The sequence below is a fragment of the Schistocerca serialis genome, chromosome 1 (assembly GCF_023864345.2).
Source record: "Schistocerca serialis cubense isolate TAMUIC-IGC-003099 chromosome 1, iqSchSeri2.2, whole genome shotgun sequence".
Taxonomy (NCBI): domain Eukaryota; kingdom Metazoa; phylum Arthropoda; class Insecta; order Orthoptera; family Acrididae; genus Schistocerca; species Schistocerca serialis.
This window is the reverse complement of record NC_064638.1, coordinates 292,970,056-292,997,886: the sequence shown is the minus strand read 5'-3', so window position 1 is coordinate 292,997,886 and position 27,831 is coordinate 292,970,056. Positions and strand designations below refer to the sequence as shown.

At 39.0% G+C, this 27,831-nt stretch overlaps 1 protein-coding gene across 1 annotated transcript in view; it reads left to right on the top strand.

The window, feature by feature from the left end:
* The window catches only part of LOC126468943 (active breakpoint cluster region-related protein), a 115,209-nt gene that overhangs the window by 35,197 nt on the left and 52,181 nt on the right, over positions 1-27,831 (top strand). Inside the window, exons 3-10 of the mRNA XM_050096592.1 lie at positions 5,644-5,818; positions 6,900-7,007; positions 7,144-7,329; positions 7,612-7,818; positions 7,898-8,017; positions 8,230-8,352; positions 17,667-17,849; positions 18,818-19,003. Coding sequence (XP_049952549.1) covers positions 5,644-5,818; positions 6,900-7,007; positions 7,144-7,329; positions 7,612-7,818; positions 7,898-8,017; positions 8,230-8,352; positions 17,667-17,849; positions 18,818-19,003 — 1,288 coding nt within the window. The remainder of the gene's footprint in view (positions 1-5,643; positions 5,819-6,899; positions 7,008-7,143; positions 7,330-7,611; positions 7,819-7,897; positions 8,018-8,229; positions 8,353-17,666; positions 17,850-18,817; positions 19,004-27,831) is intronic.

Sequence of the window (27,831 nt, the reverse complement as noted above, 5' to 3'; positions counted from 1 at the left end):
ACTGCAGCTCTACAGAGCCCTTGTTCAATCCCGCCTTGACAATGGGAGTGTGATTTATGGTTCGGCGGCACCCTCAGCATTGCATTTGCTTGACCCGTTGCACCATTGTGCAGTTACACTAGCGACAGGAGCTTTTAGGATGAGTCCGGTGATAAGCGTGCTGGTGGAGGTTGGATTCGTTCCATTGAAGATCAGATGTGCACAACTGCTCGCCAGTTACGTTGCACGCATTCATTGCTCTCCTGAACATCCTAATTATTGTCTTCTTTTCCCAACCACGGCGGTTCACCTCCTGCATAGGCGGTGCAGGTCAGGGCTAACGATTGTGGTTCGCATGGGATCGCTTCTGTCCGAACTGGAGCCCTTCCTTTCACCACATGTCCTCGAGGTCCATTCACATACACCTCCATGGTGTAGCTGTAGGCTGAAGCTTCGCCAAGACCTTTCGTGTGGCGCTAAGGAATCTGTTAACCTTGTGACTCTCTGCTGTCATTTCCTCTCGATTCTTGAAGGGTTCCGGGGCTCTGAAGTGGTTTACACCGACGGCTCGATGGCTTATGGTAATGTTGGCTTCGCCTTTGTCCACAGAGGCCATATTGAACGGCATTACTTCCCAGATGACTGCAGTGTATTCACTGTAGAGCTGGTGGCCATATCTCGTGCCTCGTGCACTTCAGAATAGCCGTGAATGCCCCAAGGAATTGTTTCTTCCGTGTACTGACTCCTTGAGCAGCCTACAAGCTCTTGACCAGTGCTATCCTCGTCATCCTTTGATAGCGACCATCCAGGTGCCATCTGTGCCCTGGAACAGTCAGGTCATTCAGTGGTGTTTGTGTGTGCCCCAGGACATGTCGGCATTGCTGGCAACGAACTTGCCGACAAGCTGGCCAAACAGGCTATGCGAAACCACCTCTGGAGATGGGCATCTCTGAACCTGATCTGCGTTCTGACTTACGCTGCAGGGGTTTTTGGCTTTGGGAGACAGAATGGCATAACAGTACGCACAACAAATTGCGTGTCATTAAGGAGACTTCGAATGTGTGGAAGTCTTTCATGCTGGCCTCTCGCAGGGAATCAGTTATCCTCTGCCGGCTCAGCATTGGCCACGCTTGGGCGACCCACGGTTACCTCTTGCACTGTGAAGACCCGCCTCGCTGTCGGTGCAGCGCCCGGTTGACAGTGTCCCATATTCTGGTGCAGTGTCCCACTTTGACTGCCCAGCAACGAAATCTTGGGTTACTGGACTCATTGCCTCTCATTTTATTTTACAATGCTTCATTGGCTGATTTAGTTTTACATTTTATTCGTGAGGGTGGGTTTTATCGTTTTATCTATGTTTTAGAGCATGTCCTTTGTGCTTCTGTGTCCTCCACCCTAGTGCTTTTAGGGTGGAGGTTTTAATGTGTTGCAGAGTGGCTGGCTTTTCCTTTTTATTCTCGTGGTCGGGCAGCCACTGTAAACTGGTTTCTTGTTTTACTATCTTCTGTTTCTAGCGTCTCTGTTGTTTTCTTGTCCTCTTTTGTTCCTTTTAGTGTTTGTTGCCTTTCCTTCGTTCTTGTAGGTTTTCCTTTCTTTCTGTTTTGTGTTATATGTCTAGTCTGTTTTATTCTCACACTTGTGGCATTGTTTTATTAGGAACAAGGGACCGATGACCTCGTAGTTTGGTCCTTTCTCTCCTCTTTTAAACGAGCCAACCATGCCATATTAGTTGTCTGATACAATAAAGAGGTAGCTCTAGAAGCTGTTTCTTTCTGGCAACAAAATAATGGGAAACACAGCCGTAACAATAGTACTAAAGACTGGAGCTACATCTTTCTTGCGTAGAACAAACAGGGATTTTTTAAAATGTGAGATACGGCATGTAACTCCAGAATCTCCTGGGAGTAACTACCTCCTTTTTGCAGGAAACACTTCAACTGTTAAAAAAGTGGAAACAGTGTGCAAAAATTTTTGCAATGAGCAATTGCTAAAGAGATGTCAGAGAAACTGAGTTATACTATCAGATTATTGCAGTATGCTAAGTAATACTTTTGCAATAATTTAAACCCTTCTGATTTGAGGTCTCAAACTTTAAATGAGAATCGCTTGTTTCTGTCAACAGTACTGACGTGTAACCTAAATATTATTCACTTGTTGTGTCTACTTCATGATGTTACAATAATTTTGAGCACGAGTGTATGGGCCACATGCCTGTAGTTAATGAAGTTTATTTTTGTGGAAGAAATTCTGTTTTAAAATACAAATAGAAAAATCTGAAAAAGTTAGCAACAATTTGAAGGAAAACATCACTGCCTTTAAATAATAAAATAGATGATGTATTTACTTACACTAACTAAAACAAAAAGCAGTAATGTGACTGATGGAAAGATGTAAAATACTCCTTTCCAAACTCTTTAATTGGAAATACAGGGTGGCGCACGAAATGCGTTACCATTTTGTTTGTTGAATATAAACTTTATCGTCAATACAATCTGAAAGGAACATATACTACAATGAAGAGCTGTCCATGGAGATTTGTTCTAACTCAGCACATGCTCAATATGTCCACCATTTCGTTTCATAACTTCCTTCAAACGAACACTGAAGTTAGTGATTACCCTACGGCACATGTCTTCCGTAATTTCACTGCAAGCTTGAAGAATAAGTCTTCTGAGCTCCATTAAATCACGTGGACGTTTCGGGAAAATTTTTTCCTTTAGGTACCCACAAAGAAAAAAGTCACATGGATTGAGGTCTGGACTATTGGGGGGCCAATTTTGTCCGTCTTTAAAGCGACCTGGAAACCTGAGTGAAATGATCCGCATGTCGAAATGCTCGTGTAAAATTTCCAACACAATGTTTGCAGTATGTGGCCTTGCTCCATCTTGCATGGACCACTGTGTGTTGAAGGGCAAGGCAGTACCAAGAAGCTGTGGAATGAAGCTATTGCGAAGCATGCTCAAGTAACGCTCGCTGTTCACAGTTTCTTCAAAGAAAAAGGGTCCAATAAGTCCATGACTGGCAATTGCTGTCCACGCTGTAATCCTCGGAGCATAATGTTGTCGTTCATGAAGCACTTGTGGGTTTTCAATGGCCCAAAAGCATACATTTTGTATATTAACCACACTGTCTAAACGAAAATGCGCCTCATCTGAAAACCAAATGTTGTTGAGAGTTTCTTCCCTGTCCTCTGCTCACTGAGTAAACAGTAGTCTCTGCTGCTTGTGTGCTTCAGTGAGCTTCTGTGCACAGGTTATCTTGTATGGGTACATATGGAAGTCACTTTTAAGAATGCATTGAACGGAGTGTCTGGATATTCCCAGTTGCACTGCTGCCTTTCTACGCGATTTCCCGGGACTTCTCTGTACAGCAACTCATACCACTTCAATATTCTCCGGTGAACAAACAGGCTTAGGTCGACGTCGCTTCGCTTCCAATACTGTTCCTTCCTCTACAAATTTATCGTGCAACCTGTGGATGGTCTTCTTGCAAGGGACCCATCGTGTGTTAAACTGTTCTCGAAAATGCCTCGTGAGTCACAACAAGGCTTTTCGTTTCATGAAAAAGTAACACAATTGCCGATCGTTGCTGTGTCGTCAGTCTTCCTTTGTCAGCCATTGCTGCTTACTAGTCTCCTAGCGGCAGTATTGTGAATTACACATCATTTCGTAACTCATTTGTTTTTCCAAGCTCTGCTGGTACTGCTGTAGAGATCCCAGCGGGATATCTAATGTGCGTCATAACTTGTGAAAGAAACAGTTGGTAACACATTTCATGTGCCACCCTGTATATGGGTTTGGAAAAGGAATAAAGCAGTGACAGATGTAACAGCAACCCTCCAATTGTGTTGCACCATGCAGAACAATTTGACACATCGAAATAGTTCAAATTTTTATCATGCCCAGTGGCAGCTATATATTTTATGCTAATGACTTGTATTGAGCTCTTAAGTATAATTATATGTACTCATTTCATAGTTTTAAGTCAAACATTCTTGCAAAGGAAAGTAGTCACAGTAAGCCTTCAGTACTTCATTTACAAATCACAGTTCTGATCACCATACTCCATTCATTTAGGTGTGTAAAGGAAGTATTCTGAATAGAAACTTAGCCATTGACCATAAAATGTGAAATAGTGTAAATAATATACACTCATGTTGAGAAAAAACAGAACTGTACATTAGTATGTTCTGCAGAAATGATTAGCATTCAGTCATCACAGTTCATCATTTGCACTGTTACCTAGTAGGCCCAGGGTGCGCCATGTTCCCTGATAACTGTTCTATGTGTGATGATGTCGACACTTACAAGGTACAAATGGTGTCCTGTGGTATAGCCATCCATGCTGTATGTACCTGGTTTCAAAGTTCATCTGTGGTAGTTGGCCCTGGATCATAGCACTGCATCCAAGACTGACATCCTGTGACACCAAGAAAATATGTGTTTGTGCACCAACATGTGGGTGCGCATTGTCTTTCTGAAAAATGGCATTGGGGTGTGGTGCAGAAAAGGTATGGCTAAGGGTCACAGGATGTTATTCTTGTAGGTCACACTGGTCATAGTGCCCTGGACACCCACCAACTGTGATTTCTGGTTGTACACAATGGCCCAGAGTCATTGCTGTATGTCTTATGCGAATGCACTCACAGGATGCCATTATCCTTGTCTGCAGTGAACCAAAATGTGGCCATCATTTTCAAACAGAACCTGGATTCATTCAAAAACCCTATATAATGCCATTCCTGTTTCTAGTGACATTGTTCCATACTCCATTGCCATGTGGCATGTTTCTGTACCTTTGTCAAAGGTAGCTGGAGAAGTGGATGACAAGCACGTAATCATGCCATATGGAACGGTGACTGACCATCACCCTGATAGTGTAAAATCTGTTACACTATTCCGCTGTTGCGTCAGAGCTGAGGAGGACACAGATTGGCCCTGTTACACCATTCGGGTGATGTGTCGATCTTCACTGGGGTGGTCTGGTTGTGGGACCTGACCAACTCTGTTCATTTTTGTTACCTTCCATGAACTATTCTGCACACACCCGTTCGCTGCCAAAACACTCCATCCCATACAAGCAGCCCTTCCCTGCTTAGATGCATCACATTTTCTCATGTATATAAAGCCCCCCCCTCTTTCAAACTCACTGATTTGACGGTATGGTTTTTGCATATGCCTGCAAGATGTCCTGCATGTCTTCTCCAGTCACACTGATCCATTACCTTTGGTTTATAGTGACAATGAGAGTCGCGGACACATTTTACCAGTAGGTGGTGTTGCATCGTGATATTGACGTTGACCTTGAACCCATGGGCCACCATTCTTCAAATGTAATCATTTCTGCATAACATATTATGTACATGTCCTGTGAACGTGAAGATCGTATCTCCTGTCATTGAGGGTGTACTGCTTTTTCTGAACATGAGTTTAATTTGCTACACAGAATATTTGGGTTTCCATTAAGCCTAAGGACTGACGGTGAAAAACTGTTTACCTTCATTTACTTTTTAGCCAAAGTAGATAATAGCTGTATAGAAAGTGAAACATGGACAAAGAATTTTGTGAATGGTAGTAAAATAATAGGTCATAATATATAAGTTTCCTGTTTCTTTAAAGACTGGACAATTTATGTGTGATTTTATTTATTTCTCTTTTTTTGTAGACATCATAGTGCCACTGAAAATCGGAGCAGTTCAGTTGAATCTGAAGATGAAATAGATGCGCCAATCCTGATGCGAACTATATCAATGGACACTGAAGCAACAGATGATGTTATTAGCAATATTTCTTATGCCAGTAGTTCATCACTCGAATCAAATAAAAAAGCTTCATTTCAGGTATGACAAAAATCTATTGTAAAATGCAAAGCGTTTTTTTTATTTTTATTTAGATTGCTGCAGTCAAACGAAGATATTTATAGCCTTATTACGGAGTGGTAGCAGCAAGAAAAATAGTCTGCAAAACGGTAACATTTAGAACTAGAAATTTCTTCATCTGACAAAGAGAGTGGAAAATATTGGAAACAAGACTTTACAAGGGTTCAATTAAGATTTTTGGATAGGATGTTAGGTGAAAGTAGACACAAGTGGCCTAAATAAGAAGGAAATAAACAATACATTTTTTAAATTTTTAATTGATTTTTGTATCTTTTATTTTATTTTCCCCAATACATGCAACAGTGGAATACTGCTCTTTCCTTTCATATTTATTGCTGTCTTTGCTATCTAATATATCAGTGGAAATTTTTAACATTTTCTTCACTCATTCATTATTGAGATTTCCTGTGTTATAACGTATCCACTTTACCTACTTTTAGTTTTCGCAGCTGCTTTTGTTATACAAAATGAAGAAAAAGAAAGTAATTCATCAATGAGGTCCATATTCACTTTGTTGCTCATCAAATTTCAGAGATGAAGGAAATGTGGTGAATATGTGACATTCAGGTCTTCATTTATGTTAGTAAATCAGTTTATCTATAGGGAGCCACACAAAATGTTACTGACATGCCGGAAGAACAATGGGGAGAAAATAGTATTATAAGGGGTCTGTAAGCTTCATTTGCATATCTAGTTTCATGAACAGTTAGGGTAAATTAAGTTGAACCAATTGGCCATCTGGTGCTGGAGTGTTAATAAGTATGGTAGGAACACAACCAAACCTATACTGATTTTTTTTCCTGTACATTTTACTATAGTACTCTAACTGGAAATCATCTGACAAGGCAATTCCATTGTCTTTGTTTTCTGAGCCTCATCACACATTCTGTGACTAGTACTGTTCCCATCAGTTAATTGTGAATAAGAGGGCCGTCAGCAGTGTTCCGACATGTATTTTTTGAATCAAGATTGCTTAAATTTCTGTTTACAGTACACTACTATTTGGCATTGTGGCATAACTTACATAATCTTTGTTTTGCAGGAAGCAAATAAAGCTGAAGCTGAGAGGATGACCATGTATCGGTGTATAATATCGAGTATCATAGAAAGCGAAACGATATACCTGGAATGTTTGAATGTTATGCTACAGGTTAGTTCTGAAAGTGTTTCCATAAACTTATTATTACTGTTATTATTATTATTGTTATTGTTATTTTGCCTCCATAACTACTTGATTTAAATGTTTACCTATTTCACTACTGATGTGTTATTTCTTCATTTTTCAGTACATGAAAGCCATCAAAGCAACGCTGACAACGTCACAGCCAGTCATATCAGAAGAAGAATTCAACACCATTTTTTACAAGGTTCCAGATTTACACAGCCTTCACAGCAGATTTCTGGAAGGGCTTAAAAGACGTACTCAGAACTGGGATGGAAGGCTTACCATTGGTGATCATTTTCGAATCATGGTAATCTTGAAGTGAAGCAGAACTTGTAATAACATTTGAAATGGACATGCTTCCAGTTCCTGGTTCTTAATTGAGCTGTCACTTCTACATCCCATTTACTTTTCAATTTTGTGGACTTGCTTGATCAACATCTAGCCACTTGTGTGCAAACTGTCTTCTGCTTAAGTTTCCTTTCAAAACTCTAAATATGTATCTTTAAGAACATGTAATTACTCATGAAATAGACTTTAAAAATATACATATTTGGAAACAAAAAGTTGCTAATAATGTTTTTATTCGCAGGCAAGCAACATCAATATATATGGTGCTTTCCTGCACAATTATGTTCGAGCTACTGAAACAGTGAAGAAATGCAGTAGTAATAATCAACAGTTTGGAGAAATAACACGTGACATTCGTCTTAAATCTCTTAATGGCCAGAGTTTGTCATTAGAGGATCTCTTACACAAGCCAGTAGCACGTGTTCAGAAGAATGCACTAGTGCTTCATGTGAGTTTTCTCTATACATATTTGAGTAAACAGACACATAATTGACAAGTCAACAAATGCATTTCACATTTCTTACCAGGATTTGCTGAGGTATACTCCAGAATCCCATCCGGATCACAAAACTTTAACTGATGCACTGAAGATGACACAGAATTTCTTAGATGAATTCAACATGATCCAGACAAAAACAATGTTTCCAGTAAGTATGCATGCTAGTTTTTTTTTTTTTGTTCCACCCCCCCACCCCCCCCCCCCCCCCCCCACCCCCCCAGATTAAATGTTATTCCTCTCAGGCATGTTTGCTTTAAATAAACTTTATTATTGTGCATTGTGTTTACATTGTCTAAATATCAGGATTTGTAATGTTGCTCCTCCTTTCTGAGTTGGAACTTTTCTCTGACATTGTTCTAGTCAGCTGACAGAGCTCAGAGACGGCTTGTGAAAAATTCCTTTATAGTGGAACTTTCGGATGGTCAGCGCAAATTACGCCATTTGTTCCTCTTCAATGATGTTCTAGCCTGTGCCAAGTACAAGGTATGATTCCGTTACAAATGTATGAAAAGCAAGATAGTGCAATTGTTACCAAGAGCAGTAAGAGACAGCATTAGAATTTTCAATTTTTAATCTTCTATAATTTGAAATAGTCGTTAATTGTGCAACTAGAACAAAGCCTTCTGGTTGAGATATGAAAGTATCTGGATAAAATCTTCTCGGTTTTCTAGCTGCGTCAACTCCAATAAATTCTCGAGCTTTCGATGGCTAGCTCCGCCATTGTCGTCAGGAGTAAAACTATATTGACGGCCAGGACTGGCACTATTTCCCACTTATATACCTATGATTACAGCTGCTGGCACCATTCAGATAGGGCCAAAATGACGTGTGCCCGGAAGGCGAGTTGGACAGCTCATGAAAACCAAGAAGGTTTTATTCAGTTGTGCCACCACAAAAGACTCTGATGACATGTATGAAAGTATCACCTGTGCTTCACAGTGGTTTATAGCTTTTATCATATGAGATTTCTTAAGGCTTTCTTGGAGTTTATTTGAGATTCTTTAATGTTTAATTTAACTCCTTTTGTTTTTTAATCAACTCACACGAAATAAATGTCACACTACAGACAGAAATCAAACAATGGCAAATCCAGGATGGAATGTAAAAATATTAGGAAAAGGAAAGTTGCTACTCACCATGTAGCAGAGATGCTGAGTTGCAGATAGGCACAACAAAAAGACTGTCACAAATAAAGCTTTCGGCCGGCAAGTCCTTCGTCGGAAATAGATCCCCCCCCTTCACACACACACACACACACACACACACACACACACACACACACACACAAATGCAAATGTAACTCACACATGACTGCAGTCTCAGGCAACTGAAACCACACTGGTGGTGAGTTGCATTTGTGTGTGTGTGTGTGTGTGTGTGTGTGTGTGTGTGTGTGTGTGTGTCGTCTATTTTAGACGAAGGCATTGCTGGCCTAAGTGTTATTTATGACAATCTTTTTGTGGTGCCTATCTGCGACTCTGCATCTCCACTATATGGTGAGTAGCAACTTTTCTTTTCATAATATTGTCACACCACAGACAAATTGATGTAGGTCTACTATTAAATGAACAAGTATTCATTGGTTGTTTTCACTTAATATGAATTCTAAATATAAGGATATTAATTAGAGACAGGTGCAGCCACAAGGAAAATAATCCTAATAATGAAATAGTGTTTCAGGATTTATAATTTTCATCACATATGCAGGTTAAGTCTGTGGCACAAGCCCATGGCCAGGGAGTTGGTCTGTAAGAGTGCAGCCTTTCTTCACTGCAGCAGTAGGAGGGGGAGGGTAGTGGTCCCATTGCCCCAATCACTTTTTATCATCTGCAAAGATCACCTCTACTGATTTGATAGTGAGCTGAGTTTACATGGAGCCATTCTGGAGGGACTGGAGCAAGGAAATAGCCCCACCCATACCCAGAAATGAACCTGAAATGTCCGGCCAGTGTTCTACCAGCTAGACCACCGAGCCACTCGTATCATCACTTACCTTAAAGACCAACATTCAGAAGAGAAACTTTTGCAATATGAGTAGTTTACATAAGCACATTTTATTCGTAAGTACAGCAAGCGTACCCGATACTCCATGGATGATCCAAAATCCACATTAATCTCACCAGAAACTTCTGTTTAATGTATTTACAAAACATGCTACATGTCACTTTTGGAAGATACTGCATTATGCATTAGACACATGAAACAATGGGTTGGAAATTGTTTAAGCAGTAATCTCAATCTTGCATGTTACCATGCCTTCTACCTTTTAAGCTCTGATGTTTTCAAATCTTGTCTGATGCTGTCCCCAACAATCAGTCTTTCCTTCTCATCCCATCTGGCAAATCTCCCCTGGCCCACAGTTCTGGCTGACTTTCCCGAAATAAACTCATTTTCCTTGACATCTCCAGTCCTTTCCCTTCACCCCTCGTCCTTTCCCTTCAACCCTTCTGCCAGAAGAAGGAGCGTCTGAGCTCCTAAATCTTGCCTAAATAAAATCTTTTATATGTGTCTTCTGCCGCGGCTTGGTAAGTAGATTTTTTTATCTATCCAGTTAAAATATTTTGTCAAAAATTGATTGAAAAGGATAAACACCGTATAGCAGAGATGTTGAGTCACATGTCTGGCCTTGACAGTTGGAGACAGTGGTCGTGTGTGTGCGTGTGTGTGTGTGTGTGTGTGTGTGTGTGTGTGTGTGTGTGTGTGTGTGTGTTGTTTAATTGGGAAGAATACTTTAGTGGCCAAAAGCTTACTTGTTTGACTGTCTTTTTTGTTATGCCTATCTGCAACTGAACATCTCCACTACACATTGAGTAGCAATCTATCCTTTTCATAATATTGTCACTGTGATGAAAGTAAGATTTGTAGTTTTCATATGTAACAAGAATCTTCTGAGAATCATATTCTTTCTGGCAAACATTGACATTGTTGTTGCGTATTAAGAAAATGAAATGCCTGAAAGTAAATAACCAAAGCCAAAACGATTAAGTTTGGTAGAAAGTACAAAGAAAACACTGCCAGCAGGGTGTGGTTAGGCATGGCAGGATGCCGCTACGGAGTTCACATGAAAAAGCCAATAGGCAGGGCACAGCAAGTCATTGGTGGTGAGAGTATTGGCCAGACAAGACCTCACAGGATAGTGGCATTGAAAGTGTGACATGGTTTGCACTGTGGTACAAAAGGTGGAGGCAGAGGCACCTGACTAGGAGTTACAGTTCAGACAGTCATCCAAGAGGGACCTCCATGCTACCCAGACCCAGGACGTCGATGTACAGTATTAGCTCTGGTTCTGATTGCTTTCATGGTAGCCACATACCTCCCTCCAAGGAAACTTGATAGCCAGAAATTGTGTCGTTAATTCACTTTCTGCTGTGGCGAGCATTAAATATTGCTGTTGTTAAGTCGTGCCTTTTGTTTGTATATTTCCTGACTGTTTTGCACAATTCTTTCAAAACATTCAGTTAGCCATATAATGTTCGCAAACTTCCTCAGTCATTAAGTGTTAACAAGACTTGCTGGATGCGATATTTTTTTCAAACCTTTAAGAAAGTCAATACTCCCTATCCTAAATAGTCTCAACCATCCTGTTTTCACTAGCCCATAAAAGTCATACCACATCCTGCTTGGATTTTGTCATACTGTCGGGTTCCATACGTTAATGAATGAATCATGTTTCCGACCAGAAACCCCATGGCTATTGGTTTACAAACTTTCAACTTTCCATATTATTTGCTGTGAAGATCCGTGGATGACAAACGACACAACATTGGGGCTGAAGGGGGGAGGAGAACAACTCAGTACATGTGAGCAGCCAATGTAGAGCTGTCCATGCAAAAATGTGGTGTGCCTAGACGAATACCTACTAATTTTAATGTTTGTCCCTGACTTTTATCTATAGTGATCGAGAAGACCACTTTCAGATGAAACTTCAATGATTTGAACTAGAAAGGCAAGTTTCTTGGGATGATACAAATTTGTGGTATCAGTACTATTTCTCTATTGACTCGGTGGTGATGGTGGCCTGCATGATATGCGTTCTCAGTTCCATGATGTGTAACCTGATGCCACTGCACAATCGTCTCGCATCCAGATTACATATCAGTAGGACAGGTACAATCTCCTTCAGCTCCAACTTTTGGGACAGTTTCCCACTGATTAATTCTTGGACACCAGTATCTCTACACTAAACTTAATGGATTCATTTGATAGTTGACGTTCATAGATGGCTGTCAAGTTACATTACCTATCCCACATGAATGGTAGTTGCGGTGACCATCTCATGGATACAGTGATTCTTTATTTATTTATTTTCAGAATGAAAGATAGCTTATGTGTTAATTCAGGGTATAAACTATCTTTATTCTGTCCAGCTACTTCATACTCGTGCACAAACTTTCACATTTCTAATATATATGGGATATTGATTATTTTTTACAATAGCAGTTGTATGTACATTGTAACATATGCTAAAGAGTTGGATTTTTGGAACCATTAGCTGAAAGGATTTTATTAAAATGTTCTTTAAAAATAAGCTAGCTTTTTCTCATTGTAAATTACCTTTTTCCCTGTGTGTAAGTGTGTGCAATGCTTCAAGCAAAAACTGTGCTTAGCTAAATTGTAGGTTAGATCAATCTCATAATGCAGATTTATATTTACTGTGGTTTAAAGAATTCATGTGTGACTCAGTGCAGCATCCTTGCCCTCATTAATTACTAATCAGTGTAATCACCTCAACATATCAAACTTAAATATTTCTATCTTTCCATTAACATGCAGAACTGACTGCCCTGTCCCTGCGCCCCTTTTCTCATTCCCCTCCCCACCCATGAGTATTATGGTTGAATATCTGTCTGTAAAAGCTGAGATCTTGTGACTGTAGCAGTATCTCTGATAAACTTTACAGTTTTTCTCGTCATTATTGAGTAAACATAGTGTGAGGAGAATGAGAAGACCGGCGGAGGTTCAAGTCCTCCCTTGGCCATGAGTGTGTATGTTTGTCCTTAGGATAATTTAGGTTAAGTAGTGTGTAAGCTTAGCAGTTAAGTCCCATAAGATTTCACACACATTTGAACATTTTTTTTTTTAGAAGAAATTCATTGTATATTGTTTCACCAACATCCTTTTGCAAGACTCTGCTATTCACTTCATGTCAATCTATGCACACTAGAGCACAGTGTCAATATGTCCCAAGAAGCCACACGTGAAAAAGTGATTTTTCAGTAGTTCGTATTTCAAGCTGTATTCATCAAGGAGGTAAAGGGTCAAGTGATTTGGATAGCCCTTGGCCTAACAACCACTTGTATACCTGTAGGAAGAACGCGCATTCAGTAGCTATACTACAATACAGGGTCAAATTTTAAACTTTACACACTTCTGCCACACCTGGCAAACTGAGCAAATCAGTTAGTTCTTTTGCATTAGGTATGGTTAGGGTGGACCCTGAGTGGCTTATAAAAGCACCATTTGATTATAGTCAGTTCCTGAAAAAGCTCCCAAAAACCCATGATTTTTTGGTATGAAAAATATCAATTGTGGAATGGCCACTTCATTAATTTCTGTTCATGGTAAATCATTTGAAATTTTTACCACATGCTCTTAAGATGATCTCAGACCTGTGAAACTTTATTCAGTATCGTTATCCATTAACAAGATCCAGCAGTTCAGAGTTGCCGTACTTTTGCCATCATATCTGGTGTGAGCTGTAAATGTAGTTTTAACTCAGTAGTAAACTCCTGGCAAGGATTCTAGGATCATCACAAAGGTTGTGAAGTTACCAGACTATGTTTTTAATCAGCATTTTATTATCAATAAAACTTTGACGTGCTGTCTCTGTATAATGATCACTTCAGGCCTATACAGGTATACTCAGAGTGGTACTGCAGTAACAAAAGAGTTAGGAAGGGTCAGAACATGCCTGAAAGGCACTTAAAGCGACTGTCAAAAATTATGGAAAACTGGGAAGATGCAACTTCAGTTAAATAATTCTAATAACATTTTTACTCTTTCAAGAAACAAATCGTAAGCTGGGCATTTTCGTTAAACTTTGATCGATGAGGATAGTATCCAGAAAAAATGTAAAGCAAACAATTTTGTGTCACTCTTATATTACATGTGCTTATTTGTTGTTTATTTGTGTCAAAGTACATGGTGCCCAAAATCTAAATTCCAGTTTCAGAATACTGTAGAAAGAGAACCACTGCCCAGAGTGACATCAAATTTGAACAGCATATTATTGACACAAGGGGAAACATCATGGGGGAGGGATTAACAACAGTTTCACCAGTAGATGGCACTGTAAGCATCTTGGCATAAATGGGGCCAGCTACTAATGACAGATGAATCACAACGCAACTGATATGGTTTCAGTTGAGTCATGTTACCCATCTGTACTGTTCATGGTGCATTACTACACAAGTTTGGAAGTCAACAATTGTGGCATTGTTAGTTAGGTGATAAGCCTATCACCACGGCAATGTCATACCACATAGGATAAAAAAAAAAAAATCTGTTTTAAATTGTCCTGATGCCAAAAATGCACAAAAAGCAAAATGGCATCAGTTTTTATTTTCCTGACGCCGAAAACAGAATAAAAAAATGACTTTGGTTTTTAATTGTCATGGGGCCAAAAACTGTATAGAAAACAAAATGAGAACGGTTTCTAATTGTCCTGAGACAGGTGCAATGTTCAATATACTGATATACTGTCCACCGTTTTCTGCCACAAGGTGAAATCAAGAAAGAGCATGTTCCACAACAGATCAGAGTGTTTAGGGGTCATGTTCAGAATACATTGCACAATGTGTGTCTCCAGTTCAGCTATGTTTGTATTTGGAGCACTAAACACAACATTTTTCAGATAGCCCAACAGCCAAAAGTCGCACAGCTTTAGACTGAGAAATCTTGATGGCCAAACTTTAGGGAAATACAGCTGATAATTATAGCATTTTCAAAATGCCTGTGCAGCAGCTGCTTCAATGGCTGTGCAGTGTGCAGAGGTGTACCATCTTGTGTAAAAATGTTCCTAATGGCACATCTACACTGTTGAAGGGTTGTGATATGTTGGTGTGCAAAAGACTGTCATAGCATTTCCCAGTGACAGTACAGGTAACAGGAACCAAGGGTCTCATCTTCTTGGCAAAATATGGCCCTGTGATAAACGATGCCGTCAACTCGCACCTCACCATCATCTTTGCAGAATGAATTGGTACCAGTTGTCGTAGGTTGTCTTCCAAAAATGAGCAGCATAGAGAGAGCAGTGATGACGTTTTCTGCAGGACCTGATCCTCACTTTACAGGACAATGCTCAAGCATGTACAGTGCAAGCTGTTATAGATTTTTTTGATTCATGGTGCTGCTAAGTGCTATACCACCTACTGCACTCTGTTGACTTAAGCCTTCGTGAGTTCAACTTGATTTATAAACTGAAGGAAACACTTCACAGCATTCGCTTCAGAACTGCTACAAATTCGTCAGTCAATAGACTGCACTGCTTAAACTGTCAACACAGCTGGCACTGCTAAGAGTATCCTACGACCTCCACATAAACTTTGAAACGTATCTATTTTTTACAAGCTGTAAATAAATAGTTGCCACTATTAAAGTTCCAACCCTCGTATAAATGTGGCGAAGTATGTAAGTAGATGGTTCAAACTTATCTGATGTGTAGAAATCGTTTTATGTAAGCAACACACCATCAGCAGCAGGGAAGAGAAGGGAACCAGTGGAAAAATACCCATGTCATAGCACAAAAAAGGCAAAGATGTTCCTCTTCAAAAGACTCTGACAAAAAGTGGGTAGCAGGCTGCCTTAATCCTCATTCTGCCTTCCTCACCAAAGTTTTGACTTGCATACATATTCATACTTTCTTTGTGCTGAAAGAGAGTAAGAGTGGAAGAGAGAGGAGACAGTGCCATTGGAAGAGAGAGTGGTGGTGGTAGAGAGAAAGTGGCAGGTAATGAGAAAGAGAGATGGTTGGAGATAGAAGCAGTGGGGCCAAAAGAGAGATGAGACTGTGGAAATGAAAATTACAGATGAACAGACTGTACATAGGCTTGGGGGATCTGGAATCTGGACCATAACAGACTTGTGAACTATAACACAAGGCCTTTTGTTCCAATGATATTTGGACACACACTTTGTATCCTCATCAATTTAGTCTTTCCTACATTGATATGCATTCCATTCTCTTTTTCCCAATTTTATGATCCTCCCCATTATAAACTTTGTCTTTCTCCGACTCAGCCAGCACTGATTAGTCATCTGTGTACTTAGTTCTCTTTACCCTTTCTCCTACTATTATGCCTCTTGCTTTATGTTATGTGTTATCTTCTTAATTTCTCAGCGTGAATACTGACAGTGTTGGTGACATCAACACTTTTCCAACACTTCTTCCAGTACCTGTCTCGTCCATTTCCTCATTGCCAATCTGCTCTACCACTTTTTGCTTTATAAAGAGTTACATTATTGATGTTGTGTCTTTACAGTCCACATGAATACCTTTTCCCAATTAACAAAACAGATGTCCATGTACCCGTTACCTATCAACATTCTGTGTCCTGTACTCAAATATCCAATATCATCTTGTTTTCCTTTTTCTTTCCTGACTCCAAACTGAACATCTACATTTTCTGAATAAAAGGCAACACACTGCCTTTGCAATTAATTTTTGGGATATCTTTCACATTCTTTGACTTGTTTCTTCAGTGCAGCGACTATCATAGTTTTAACTAAATCACATCAAATAAACGTATAAAATTCCATATGAAGAACATTTTGTTTATGATGAGAAATAACCTATACTTTTGTTGACACTGCAAATGACATTTGTTTGAATCGACTCTATTTACACATTAGTAAACAGAAACTACAAACAATTAGAACACCAGAGGAAATGTGGCTGATAACTCCTAGAAAATAAGTCCGGTAAATATGTTGTGAGCAGTAATGGTAACAGTAAGAATCACTTGAGAAACACCTGAAGCTAGTTTCATGCCTGATTATTTTTGAGAACAGTATAGTTCTACTGACTAGGAAGTTTCCAGTCAAATCATAAAGCTCATCCAGTATTCCATAAGCTTGTATTTTGTTTACTAGGAGATTCAGTGAAAAAGAATGTTTTGTATGTTATCTTGTGCAGATGGTGTGGGTAAAAATTAAAAAAATTGTACAAGTGGGACCAGTTGAATGAGGCAGTGCAGTTGTTAACATACTGTTTAATATAATACACCACATATTCAGAAGAATGGAGTTTGCTGTGCCATCCTGATTTAAGTTTGTGTGTCTTTCCTAAATCATTCCAGACAAATGCCAAGATGCCACAGTCGACCATCTGTCTTGTCCTCATAAAAACATAACCTGTACATTTTACATGTCTGTATATTTGAGATACTTATTTTCAGTGTGTTATGATGACAAATCCTATATCATTGTGGGATGATCTTTGGATTAATAAATAAGTAAACAAATAAATGTCCCAACATTTTTCATGTAGGCATTTACATGGTGATTGAGAGGAGAAATTCTAGTATGATTATCCTTACCAAAACAATTTCAGGAGACCGAATTCAGTTGTTCATCCTTCTCTGTAACATTCTCTTCTTCATTGTCAGTATGACTGCAAAGCATCTGAATAATTGACTTTTGTCCATTGACTACATGTAGCACTAATTTTTCCAGTGAATAATGTTTGTCTCTTGTAGATTCACACACATTTTAACTATTTTCCTCAAATTTTCATTCAAGTGTCATATTTTCATGCTGGTTTTTTTAATAGTATTTCAACTATTACACTTTGTTTTCAGGCTTCTGGACGAGACAAATTCACATTTGAACTGAAATGGTACATTCCACTAGGTGATATTGTTATCTTTGAGGAACCAGCTGTTGAGCCACGAGAAAATTCACCAGCTAACATTGTTGCACTTAAATCTCAAGCTTGCACTGTGAGAGACCAAATTCTTTGGGATGAAAAGAATGATGACAAGGTTTGTATGATCACTGGCTTAAAACTGTAGTAATCTCATTGAAAAGTTGTAAATGAATTTATTCATGGAAGCACATCACCAAGATTAAAGTTAAAACTGTACTATGTCCTATAAATGCACTATATATTGTGTAGTATTTCCAAAACTTTTGTCACTCACTCTTCCAAAGTGCACAGTTTCCCCATAATCAGAACAACTATTTATAAGACATGATGCTTCTGAATACAATTCATGTGGATTTTCTTATAATATAACATAGTATTACATTTTTATGAAATACATGGAGCAAATGTGCGTAAACTAATGCAGTTACACAAGCTTATTATTTAGTCTGTTACCGTTTAATTCAGCATCAGCATCTTATATTTCCAATGTAAAAGCAAAAGGCTAGACAATCAGGAAACACTTCAGATACCAAAGAAAACAACCTGAGTCCACCAAAAATGATAACATTTGCTGCAGTGACATCTCTATTTTTTATCAGTCGTAATATTAAGTATATGCATACCCCTGTACACACACACACACACACACACACACACACACACACACACACACACACACGAACCATATATTCGTATTAGCTGATGGTTTCTAAGTAAGTAATTGTCTGGTCCAAGTCTCCTAACAGGTCCACTCATACACCACACCAACAGTTTGTACCCCCTGTCAGCTTAAGTATCTGTCTGTTTATATTATTATAGACATAAGGCATGTGTTACTAAGTACTGTCCTGTCAACAAATATGCCAGGAGAGACAAAATAACAACCACCTCATTAGTTCTTTCTCTGCCTTTTGTTCTACCTAGTTGAATTATTTTGAGCATTCCCTTACACTTCACTTAATGTTCAAAAGTTTTTGGGTTCCTTTTTATATCTGCTATGTGTAAGGATAAAAGTGCTACATGTTAACTTTCAGAAATCTCTCTTACTGTCTTTAATTATTAATGTAGAAATTATCATTTCAGAGGTTGCGTCTGGGAAGCAGATCAGAGAAACAGCGTAAGAAATTGGCTGATTTGGAGGCACAGCTGGTTTTGGCGTCACCAAATCTTGTCTTCAGAGTTGGAAATCGCAGTTCAAGAACTTACACATTTTTCCTTTCATCCGAGTTTGAAAGAACACAGTGGATTGATGCAATTCATGCTCTGCAGGTAAAATACAGTCAGTAAAATGCGCAACTCATTCATTAAGTCCAAATTAATACAAGCATGTTCTCAATAATGGATACTAAAAAATGATACTGCAGACCAAAAAATAATACCTAAACCGTATAGTATCGTCATGATGTGGTTCTCAATCACAGATAGAGAAAGAATTGGTCAGTGTTTCAAAACCATATGTTCCATCATTTGCATCTTCGAGGGAAGCTGGAAAAGAAGGAAAAGAATTTTTTTTTTTTTTTTTTTTTTTTCCTTAGACTCGATACAGCACTCACTCAGGATGCCATACCAAGAGAGATTACAGTTGAGTGGTATGAAAAAAGAGCATAGGAAAAAGGAAAGTAGAGGAAAAAGGAAAGTAGAGGAAAGGGCAAGCGAAAAGTACATGAGCAAGCTGTGAAAGTAACAGTGCCAAGATTATTGCATGTGCTTCTGCTGATGATCTATTATCAACTACTCAATATATTAGCAGATGGGTAAAGGTTATGAGAATGTGATGTTTCTGTGGAAACTTCAAAAGGTCAAAAACATAAACATTTTACTGGACATCTACCATGGCCACAGTGTCTCCATTGTACATGCACAATAGTTGATATCTTCCCAGTTGAGATAAGTGGTGTGAAGATGATACTCTATTTATATTGTTGGAAGTGTTAGCTGTGAATCAATACATTTTAAAAATCTCCATCTACTGGTCAGCTGTCTGCAGTAGAGAGGGCACGTTCTATTGTGTGCAAGGTATGGTGTGGGGTAACGGGTGAGTTGTGGCACCCTGAAAATATTCTAAGTTCGGAGTTGGCGAGGCCGCACTGGGGCCTCTCGACGGACCTCGGCTCATTGACAGCCATGTGGTTCTGAACATTAGCCGAGATCCAGCGACAGCGTGGCTGGGAATTGCGCAGTGATGCTGTGTCAATGAAGGAGACATGCCGAGAATGCCAAAGATGGCAGTGTGAAACCATCATGGCAGACATTTCACAGTTCGTATAGAAATTAAGAACAGCCAGCGGAATCATGATACCTTCAAAAGAAACATGTACGTTACCATTATTTGCACGACAATTCTGATGGTGTAATCAGATTTTCAATATCTTTATTAGTTTATAAAGTTTAGTATGTGACTGTAAATTATACAAGTAACACCCAGCAATGACTTTCCAAAATCTAAATGGTTCATCCGATTTTCTCGATCAACATGTCTTTAGAAAGCTATTAGTGTAAAACTAAATTGGTATGAAATAATAAAGGCATGTAACTTGAATAATACGTGAGTTATTGGAGGTCAAAGTGTCCGATTTCTATTAATTGCATGAGGCCATAAGTACTCCACCGTGACACAAAAAAACGGTGGTAGCATGCTTATAAATATATTTATTCATCTATGTCTTTGTTTATATCCAATATATGCAATTCATGAAGAAATTGGTCAATTAATTACTGTGTTTTAGAAAGCACAGAGACATTGGGCTAACGTCCTACTTTTGCTTGCTATTCCCTTGATATATGTCTATTTAATTTGTTTATGTATTTAGTAATGTATGTTAGAGCATGTTTATGGTCCAGCCATAGGAATATTTATTTAATTTCAAGTTATTTAAATGTAAATCCTGTATTTCGAACGTGTTTCAAAGTGTTTGTGTTTGTGAGTGTGCGTTGGCTTGGAGGCATGACGGAAGTGCTATCGCCAATCACAGCGCTCGTTACTAAGGGAGGTGACTACTGAAGTGAATTGAGGGGCAGTTTGGAATAGGGCGATGCGAGTGACAGGACACAGGAGAGTGCTAGACGTGATGGCACGACGGACGCACAGTCGCGAGAGGGACTTGGAGTGTTTGGAGCGGTTTGCGCGTGGTCGCGACAGATAGAAATACTACGGAGTGCCGACTTATGCACTTGTGAGATTTCCATGGCTTATACAGTGAAGACGTAGTGTGCGTTTAGAAGTGAACATCTCGCAAGCTATGTTGTTATTCATAACTAATTACGTGCAGTAGGAGTCTATTGTTTCCCTGTTATTCAACTTATATTTTATTTAATTGCAGGACCATCGACACCAATAAGTTTTTGGCAGAAATATGCCGCATTCTCAAAAGTACTTCTACTATTGTACTCATCATTTAAAGTCATTAAGATAGAACCTGCAGATTTCATTTAATTGCAATCTGTCATTTATAAATGTCTATATTACATTCAAAATTCACAGTTGCCGAGTGATAGGAACCTTCAACCATTTGATTCGTGTGTCTATTCATATTGTACACTGTAGACTCAGCAATATTTGGCTTGTAATGCGACAACTACGCATCCCAGCCCCTAGACAACAAAACCAGCCGAAACTTTTAATATTTGAACTCTGAGTCGGAGGGTATGTAGTTGAGGGCCACACCACCACACATTATTTCATTTTGTATCATTTGAAAGCCTGCAATGTTCTAAAAATATGAGAATTTTTGTTTTTTTGGAAAGAATTTTATTTGTAGTTGAAGTCACAAACAGTAGTGTTAATGGAGCAGTAGTGGTCTAGTTTAGGCTTGTTCTGTGAATATACATTACACATTGTTCGACAACCAGTGAGTGTTCAGTAGTGTTATCAGTGCTCTGCTGTGAATGTCTTAGCCAATCAGAGCATTAAACGTGATCATACTGAGTTGTTTAGTGAATTTTTGTTCCATATATTTTGAACGTGTCACAGCTGATTGTGGGGGTGAGCGACGAATTCTTCATAACCAGGCACGAGACATAATTTGTAGTATACACGCTTTCTTCCAGCACAGAGTATGTGTGTGCACTTACTGCAACTGTCGCTTGGGAACTGGCAACAATGCAGTCCCTGTCCCTGTCTAGGGCTTCACAAACAACCATCATTCATGGATCGGACTATAGTCTTCCATATCAATGTTATTCCATTCAGAATAGTCCCCATTAGATAATATACACTTTGTCCATTCCCAGAAACACGGCTCATGAAGGTGATCTATATTTTTGGGAATAGAAGTAGTCTACCAAATATGAAGGCTGGGACATCATTTTTGGTCAGAAATTCACAAGCAATCAGTGAAGTGACCAGTTACATTATTGTGGGGCAAAATCCAAGAATTGTTTTGCCACAAATTACTGTATTTTTTTTCTCTTCAGATTGCTTCATAAAAAGTTGCATTGAACTTATAATTAATACTCCTTATTGATCATTTGACCTTATGGCAAGAACTAGTGGTACTTTGTGCCATTGAAATCGAAGAACATAATAAGTGTAACCTTCACGTTTGACTGCAGTTGTTGAGCTTTTTTCAGTCTTGGTGATCTAGATGCTTCCACAAGGACAATTAACCCTCTGTTTTGACATCATGTCCGTGAACCTAAGTTTTATCGCCTGTTGTGAAGCATTTCCGTAGTTTTGCATCATTGTTGAATTCGTCTAGTGACTCTTTAGCAGCTTGCATTTGTCACTATTTTTGTTAGAAATTCAACAATTTTGGAATAGATTTTGCTGTCACATGTTTCATACCCAAAACATATGAAAAAATTTCAAAGCATGAACCAAATGATATAGCAACATCATCACTGACTTTTCTGATTGTGATTTGGCAATTATTCATAATCATTTCTTTCACTTTTTCCAATATTTTGTTGGTTTATGATGTGCTGGGGCACTCATCATCTTTAACGTCTTCACTGCCTTCTTCAAAACACCTGTGCCTTATGTGAATCTTTATTTTACCCAGCAGAATCATCAAAAGAAATACTTAACATTTCTAAAAAATTTTCTGCACTTTATCAACAGTATAAGGAAAAGATAGATTGCTGCTCACCATAATAATGACACATTGAGTTGTAGACAGGCACAACAAAAAGGCAATTACACATTTAGCTTTCTGCCAAAGCCTTTTTCAGAAAAGGACACACACACACACACACACACACACACACACACACACACACACACACACAAAAAGCAAGTTCGGACTAGATTGCAACTGTCGTTGTTTGATTTTGTCGAATGGCTGCACTTTATTCCATTCTTATTACAAAATTTAATGCAGATTCTGTGATCCATTTTTATACAAAATAAATAAATGCTGATACTACCTAAACACTTGTAACCTTTTGATAGCTGACAAGACAATAAATATCCAGTATGGCTGTACTTGAATTAAAATAATTTCGTGACTGACGTTTCAGTGAGCCGAATGACGTAAGCCAGCCACCAGCAAATCATAGTTCTATCTCAAGTGCCATGTGATTACTGTGACCTATTTCATAGGTTCTTGCAGAACCTTGTGAAACAATGTTGGCTGCAAGTAGGCAACACTGCCCCCTGCCACTGCAATCGGCCAATTGCAAGTTATTTTTTGCATACTGTAACAGTTCAGATTACAGACATTTCTACTTCACAATAACAAAAAAGTTGTGTGGATTGTGAATTAATGACAGTAAATTCGGTGGGTGGATATTTCAACAGGAAAAATTTGCAAGTAATTGTGTGTAATATTTAACAGTAACAGATTTCAAAGTTTAGGCAGTTCAAATAATGTATTGCCAAGAGATTGCCAAGAGAGATACAGTTGTGTGGTACAAATGAAAAGTAATATTCAAGTAAAAGAAGTTACTAAAAAGACAAAAATATAGGAAAGGGTGTGACAGAAAGGACAGGTGATAACTCACTGAGTGAGTATAATGAAGAGAATATAAAAAAATGAAATTGTAAGAGACAAAAAGTAAAAGAATCAACAGTAAATATATTCCCAAAACAGATTTAATTAGTGACACAACACAAAATGAAATTGAAAAATTTTAATACGGCAGTTTGAAAGAAACTGGAAGCACAGTAACAAGGGAAGTGCAATTGAGGTCCAAACATAGAAACCAGGAAGGACATGAAATAAGAGAGTCATGGGCTCCATCAGACGACTTTTGCTTTACATTTCCAGGCACATGCTAGATATTAGGCACGTACTGGAGAGCAAGTTAATGGCTGTAAAGTTCTGATGGTTTATCTATATGAACTGTAGTTATGAGGGGGATCAAATATAAACAGGATTTTTGTTCCTGAACATCAACAGTTGGTAGGACTGGCCACGCACTTCTGTTATGCTTAGGCAGGACCGTTAAAAGTGAGGAGAGCATGCTGTTAGATATTACCCGCCGTTTCGTCAGTAATGCTCGCAATGTCTGAGCAAAAGGTGCACCCTTCCATTGCACAATGCATAATTATCAAATTTCTTGCTCGTAAAGGAGTTACAGCGGTGGAAATTTGCCAAAGATTGACTGCACAGTTCGGTGATCAAACATTATCAATGACTCGTGTGTTTCCCTGGCATAAAAAGTTCAAGGAAGGAAAAGAATGTATGGAAAATCAGCAACATGATCACCGTCCTTGGACCAGCCTTACAGACAAAAACATTTATGTGGTTAAAGACATTATTGACGATGATCGACGGGCGATAGTATCAGAAATTGCACAAAAAGTTGGAATCAGTTATGGCAACTGTCAGGCAGTGATCACAAATGGCCTACAGTTCTGGAAAGTGTGTTCCAGATGGGTCACTAAACTTTTGACCAAAAATATGAAGTTGAGATGTTTGAATGTCTGTCAGAGGCTTACAGCAAGGTTTGGAGAAGAAGGTGATGCATTTTTGAGTCAGATCGTCACCTGCAACAAAACATGGGTTCACCACTACACTCCTGAATCCGAGAAAGCCAGTAAGGTATGGCAGAGGAAAAGGGAGGCAGCACCAGTGAAAGCCAAGACTCGACTGTCAGCTGGCAAGGTTCTTTCAACTGTTTATTTATTTATTTTTTTATTTTTATTTTATTTTTTTTTATTTTTTTTTTTTTATTTATTTTTTATCCCCCCCCCCCCCCCCCCCCCCCCCCCCCTCCCCCCGTGGTCCCCCTCCTCGATCAGTGATGCATTTTACTGATTGATTTTTTTGCATGAGCGACACACAATCAATGGTGCTTACTACTGCAAACCGTTGAACAAGGCGAGAGTTGCACATTGCTGCAAAAGACGAGATCAGTCGGTTCGACAGGTGATCCTCCTCCATGACAATGCGCAACCCCATACTGCAGCTCTAACTGTCTTCCAAGCTACAGGAAATGCGCTGGGCTACACTTGATCATCTTACTTACAGCCCTTCCAAGCTGCAGGAAATGCACTGGACTACACTTGATCATCCTTCTTACAGCCCGGACTTATTGCCCTGCGGTTTCCATTTATTCAGACCGCTTAAAGAAGCTCTAGGAAGGCCACGATTTGAAGATGCACAACTGGCTGGTGACACGACCCAGTTCTTTTTATGATGAGGGCATCAAAAAGCTGCCCATACACTGGGACAAATGCATTTCCAAAGCAGGAGACTATGGGGAAAAAAAGAATTATAATTGCCTTGAGTTTTTCAGTAAATGAATTTAAATAAAAAATAAAATCACATTTATACTTGATCCACCCTCATATCTAAAAATCAGAAAATGTGTTTTGTTGGTGACAATAGAATTGTTGTGTGGCACTGAGAGTGACATAACTGCCATTGACAGCCCAAGATTCAGATGAGAGCTAGGTAGAAGTCATCAAATAAAAAGTTGTTAGAGGTATGGAATAATTCTTACACAATATGAATCAAGGCAATGTAGCTATTCCCCGTAAACGTAAAATAACAAATGGTGTAATTTAATGTTACCTTGATTTGTCTATAAGTCTGACCCAGAACAAAGAAATTGTTCCACTTTTGTGCACAATATCTCATTCTAAACCAAATTAATTATTTTTCAGCATGGTTCCGTTTTAGGGATATGCTCTATCCTCATTGTCCTAACCATTGTTTTTACACAATTTTTTTTTTTTAAAAAGGCAGTTGGCAACTTATCTAAAATATGTCTGTGGCTCAGTGATGATCTCTTAATTTGCACCATTTTTTTTACCTGCGAGCCATTTATTTATGTTCGGGAACAAAAAGAAATCCCAAGGAGCCACATTAGGCAAATATAAAAGATAAGGCAGCATCTTATAATAATATTAGTTTAGTTTGGAGATTTTCAGGAACAACTGTAGGTGATAGTTGTGGTGAAACAGAACCTTTTGCTTTAACACATGGGCCATGTTCAGTTTTCAGTCAAAGTGGTCCAATGTCTCATTGTAATATTCTCCAATGATAATCTTTCTTTTTCTAAGATGCCCTTTCCATCATTTGTTCAACTATTACGGCCGAGAGGATCACTTTCACTTTCCCTGGAGCAGAGTCACTGGAAGTAATCCCATTGTCTTGATTGTTCCTGGGTTTTTGGGGTATAATTATGAAATATCCTCTCATCAACAGCAACATCATGGCCTGTAGTCTTACTTAAACTGCTACAAATATAGCTTCAAAGTTTAAAGCCACACCTGCTGCTATCCATCATCACAGTTGTGGCACCGATTGAGTTGAGAATTTTTGTATTGCCAACTTACCACATAAAGTATTATTGGTATTTCAGTCAACATACCTTTGGCGTCTTCTATTTTGTGTACTTTTTTTCAGTGATTATTGGTATTGTAACACTGCACAAAGACACTGTCGGAATACCAACCAACAACTTTTATTCTATTTCCATATGCAGGAATATACAAAAACAGTGAATGAACTAGTATTTATTATTAACACACAAAACCAAGAAGGGCATTAACACACAGTCTAACATGCAGTATACATCTGTCATAAAGACATTACTCTTTCGAGGGCCCCTGTCTGCCAGTCCAGGTGGAGAAGATGTAAGACATCCCACCGCAGTGTGGATGGGATCATAACCCTGGGCACCAGCATGTTAATAGCCAACAGTAAAACACCATCAAGAACAGAGAGGCGGTTGCAGAGAGCATAATAATTACACAAGGGATCCTAAGCCTGGCCTGGTGGTTTATCCAGCCAGCTGTGATGGACACATTGAACGACCTGAGGTAAGACAGAATCAGCCGCAACAGCTGCCAAAATCTGAGAACTAGTATGGGCTTAGACATCTTAATGGAAACACAATAGTTCATCCTCAAATGCTGGATTGGAGCCAATTGACAATCGAGAAAGAGCATCCGCATTAGTGTGTTGTGCTGTGAGGTGGAAATGAATCTCTTAGTTTTAATGTGACAAAAACAGAAGCCAGGGTTGCAGGCAATGGGTCGTTTTGTCTGGTAGAGATGCTGACTGATGGGAAAGAGAAACCAGCGGTTTATGATCAGTAATAAAATTAAATTTAGAACTGTTGATGAAAACAAGAAATTTTTTGAGTGCATACACAATAGCAAGGCCTTCTTTTTCTATCTGTGAGTAGTGCTGTTGCACCTTATTCAAGTTTTTGTAAGCATGCGCAAGAGGGCATTCAGGACTGTCCAGGTATTTGTGTGAGAGATTGACCCCAAGGCCATACTGGGCGGCATCTGTGGCCAAAAGATGGCCTGGTTGGAAGGTAACCAAGCAAGGTGCTGAGTGTGATTTTGAGCTCGGCAGGGTAAAAATATGCTCGCAGGCAGGCAACCATTGAAAAGGAACATCTTTACATAAGAGAGCGCAAAAGCATCGAGCCACTGTGGGTGCATCAGCAAAAACCTTATGGTAGTATGCAATCTTTCCAAGATAGGCCTGTAGATCCTTGACATAGATAGAATGTGGCAAAGCTGTAGTGGCATCAACATGTTGGCACAAAGACCTGACACCAGCATGCAAGACTTCAAAACTTGGTTAAACGATAGATGGCTGAAAAAATTACGATTTGTTCAAGTTACTGTTCAACCTGATGACCTTTAGCACAGCGAACTAGACCCCCAATGTTCCTCATGTGTTACCTGTTGA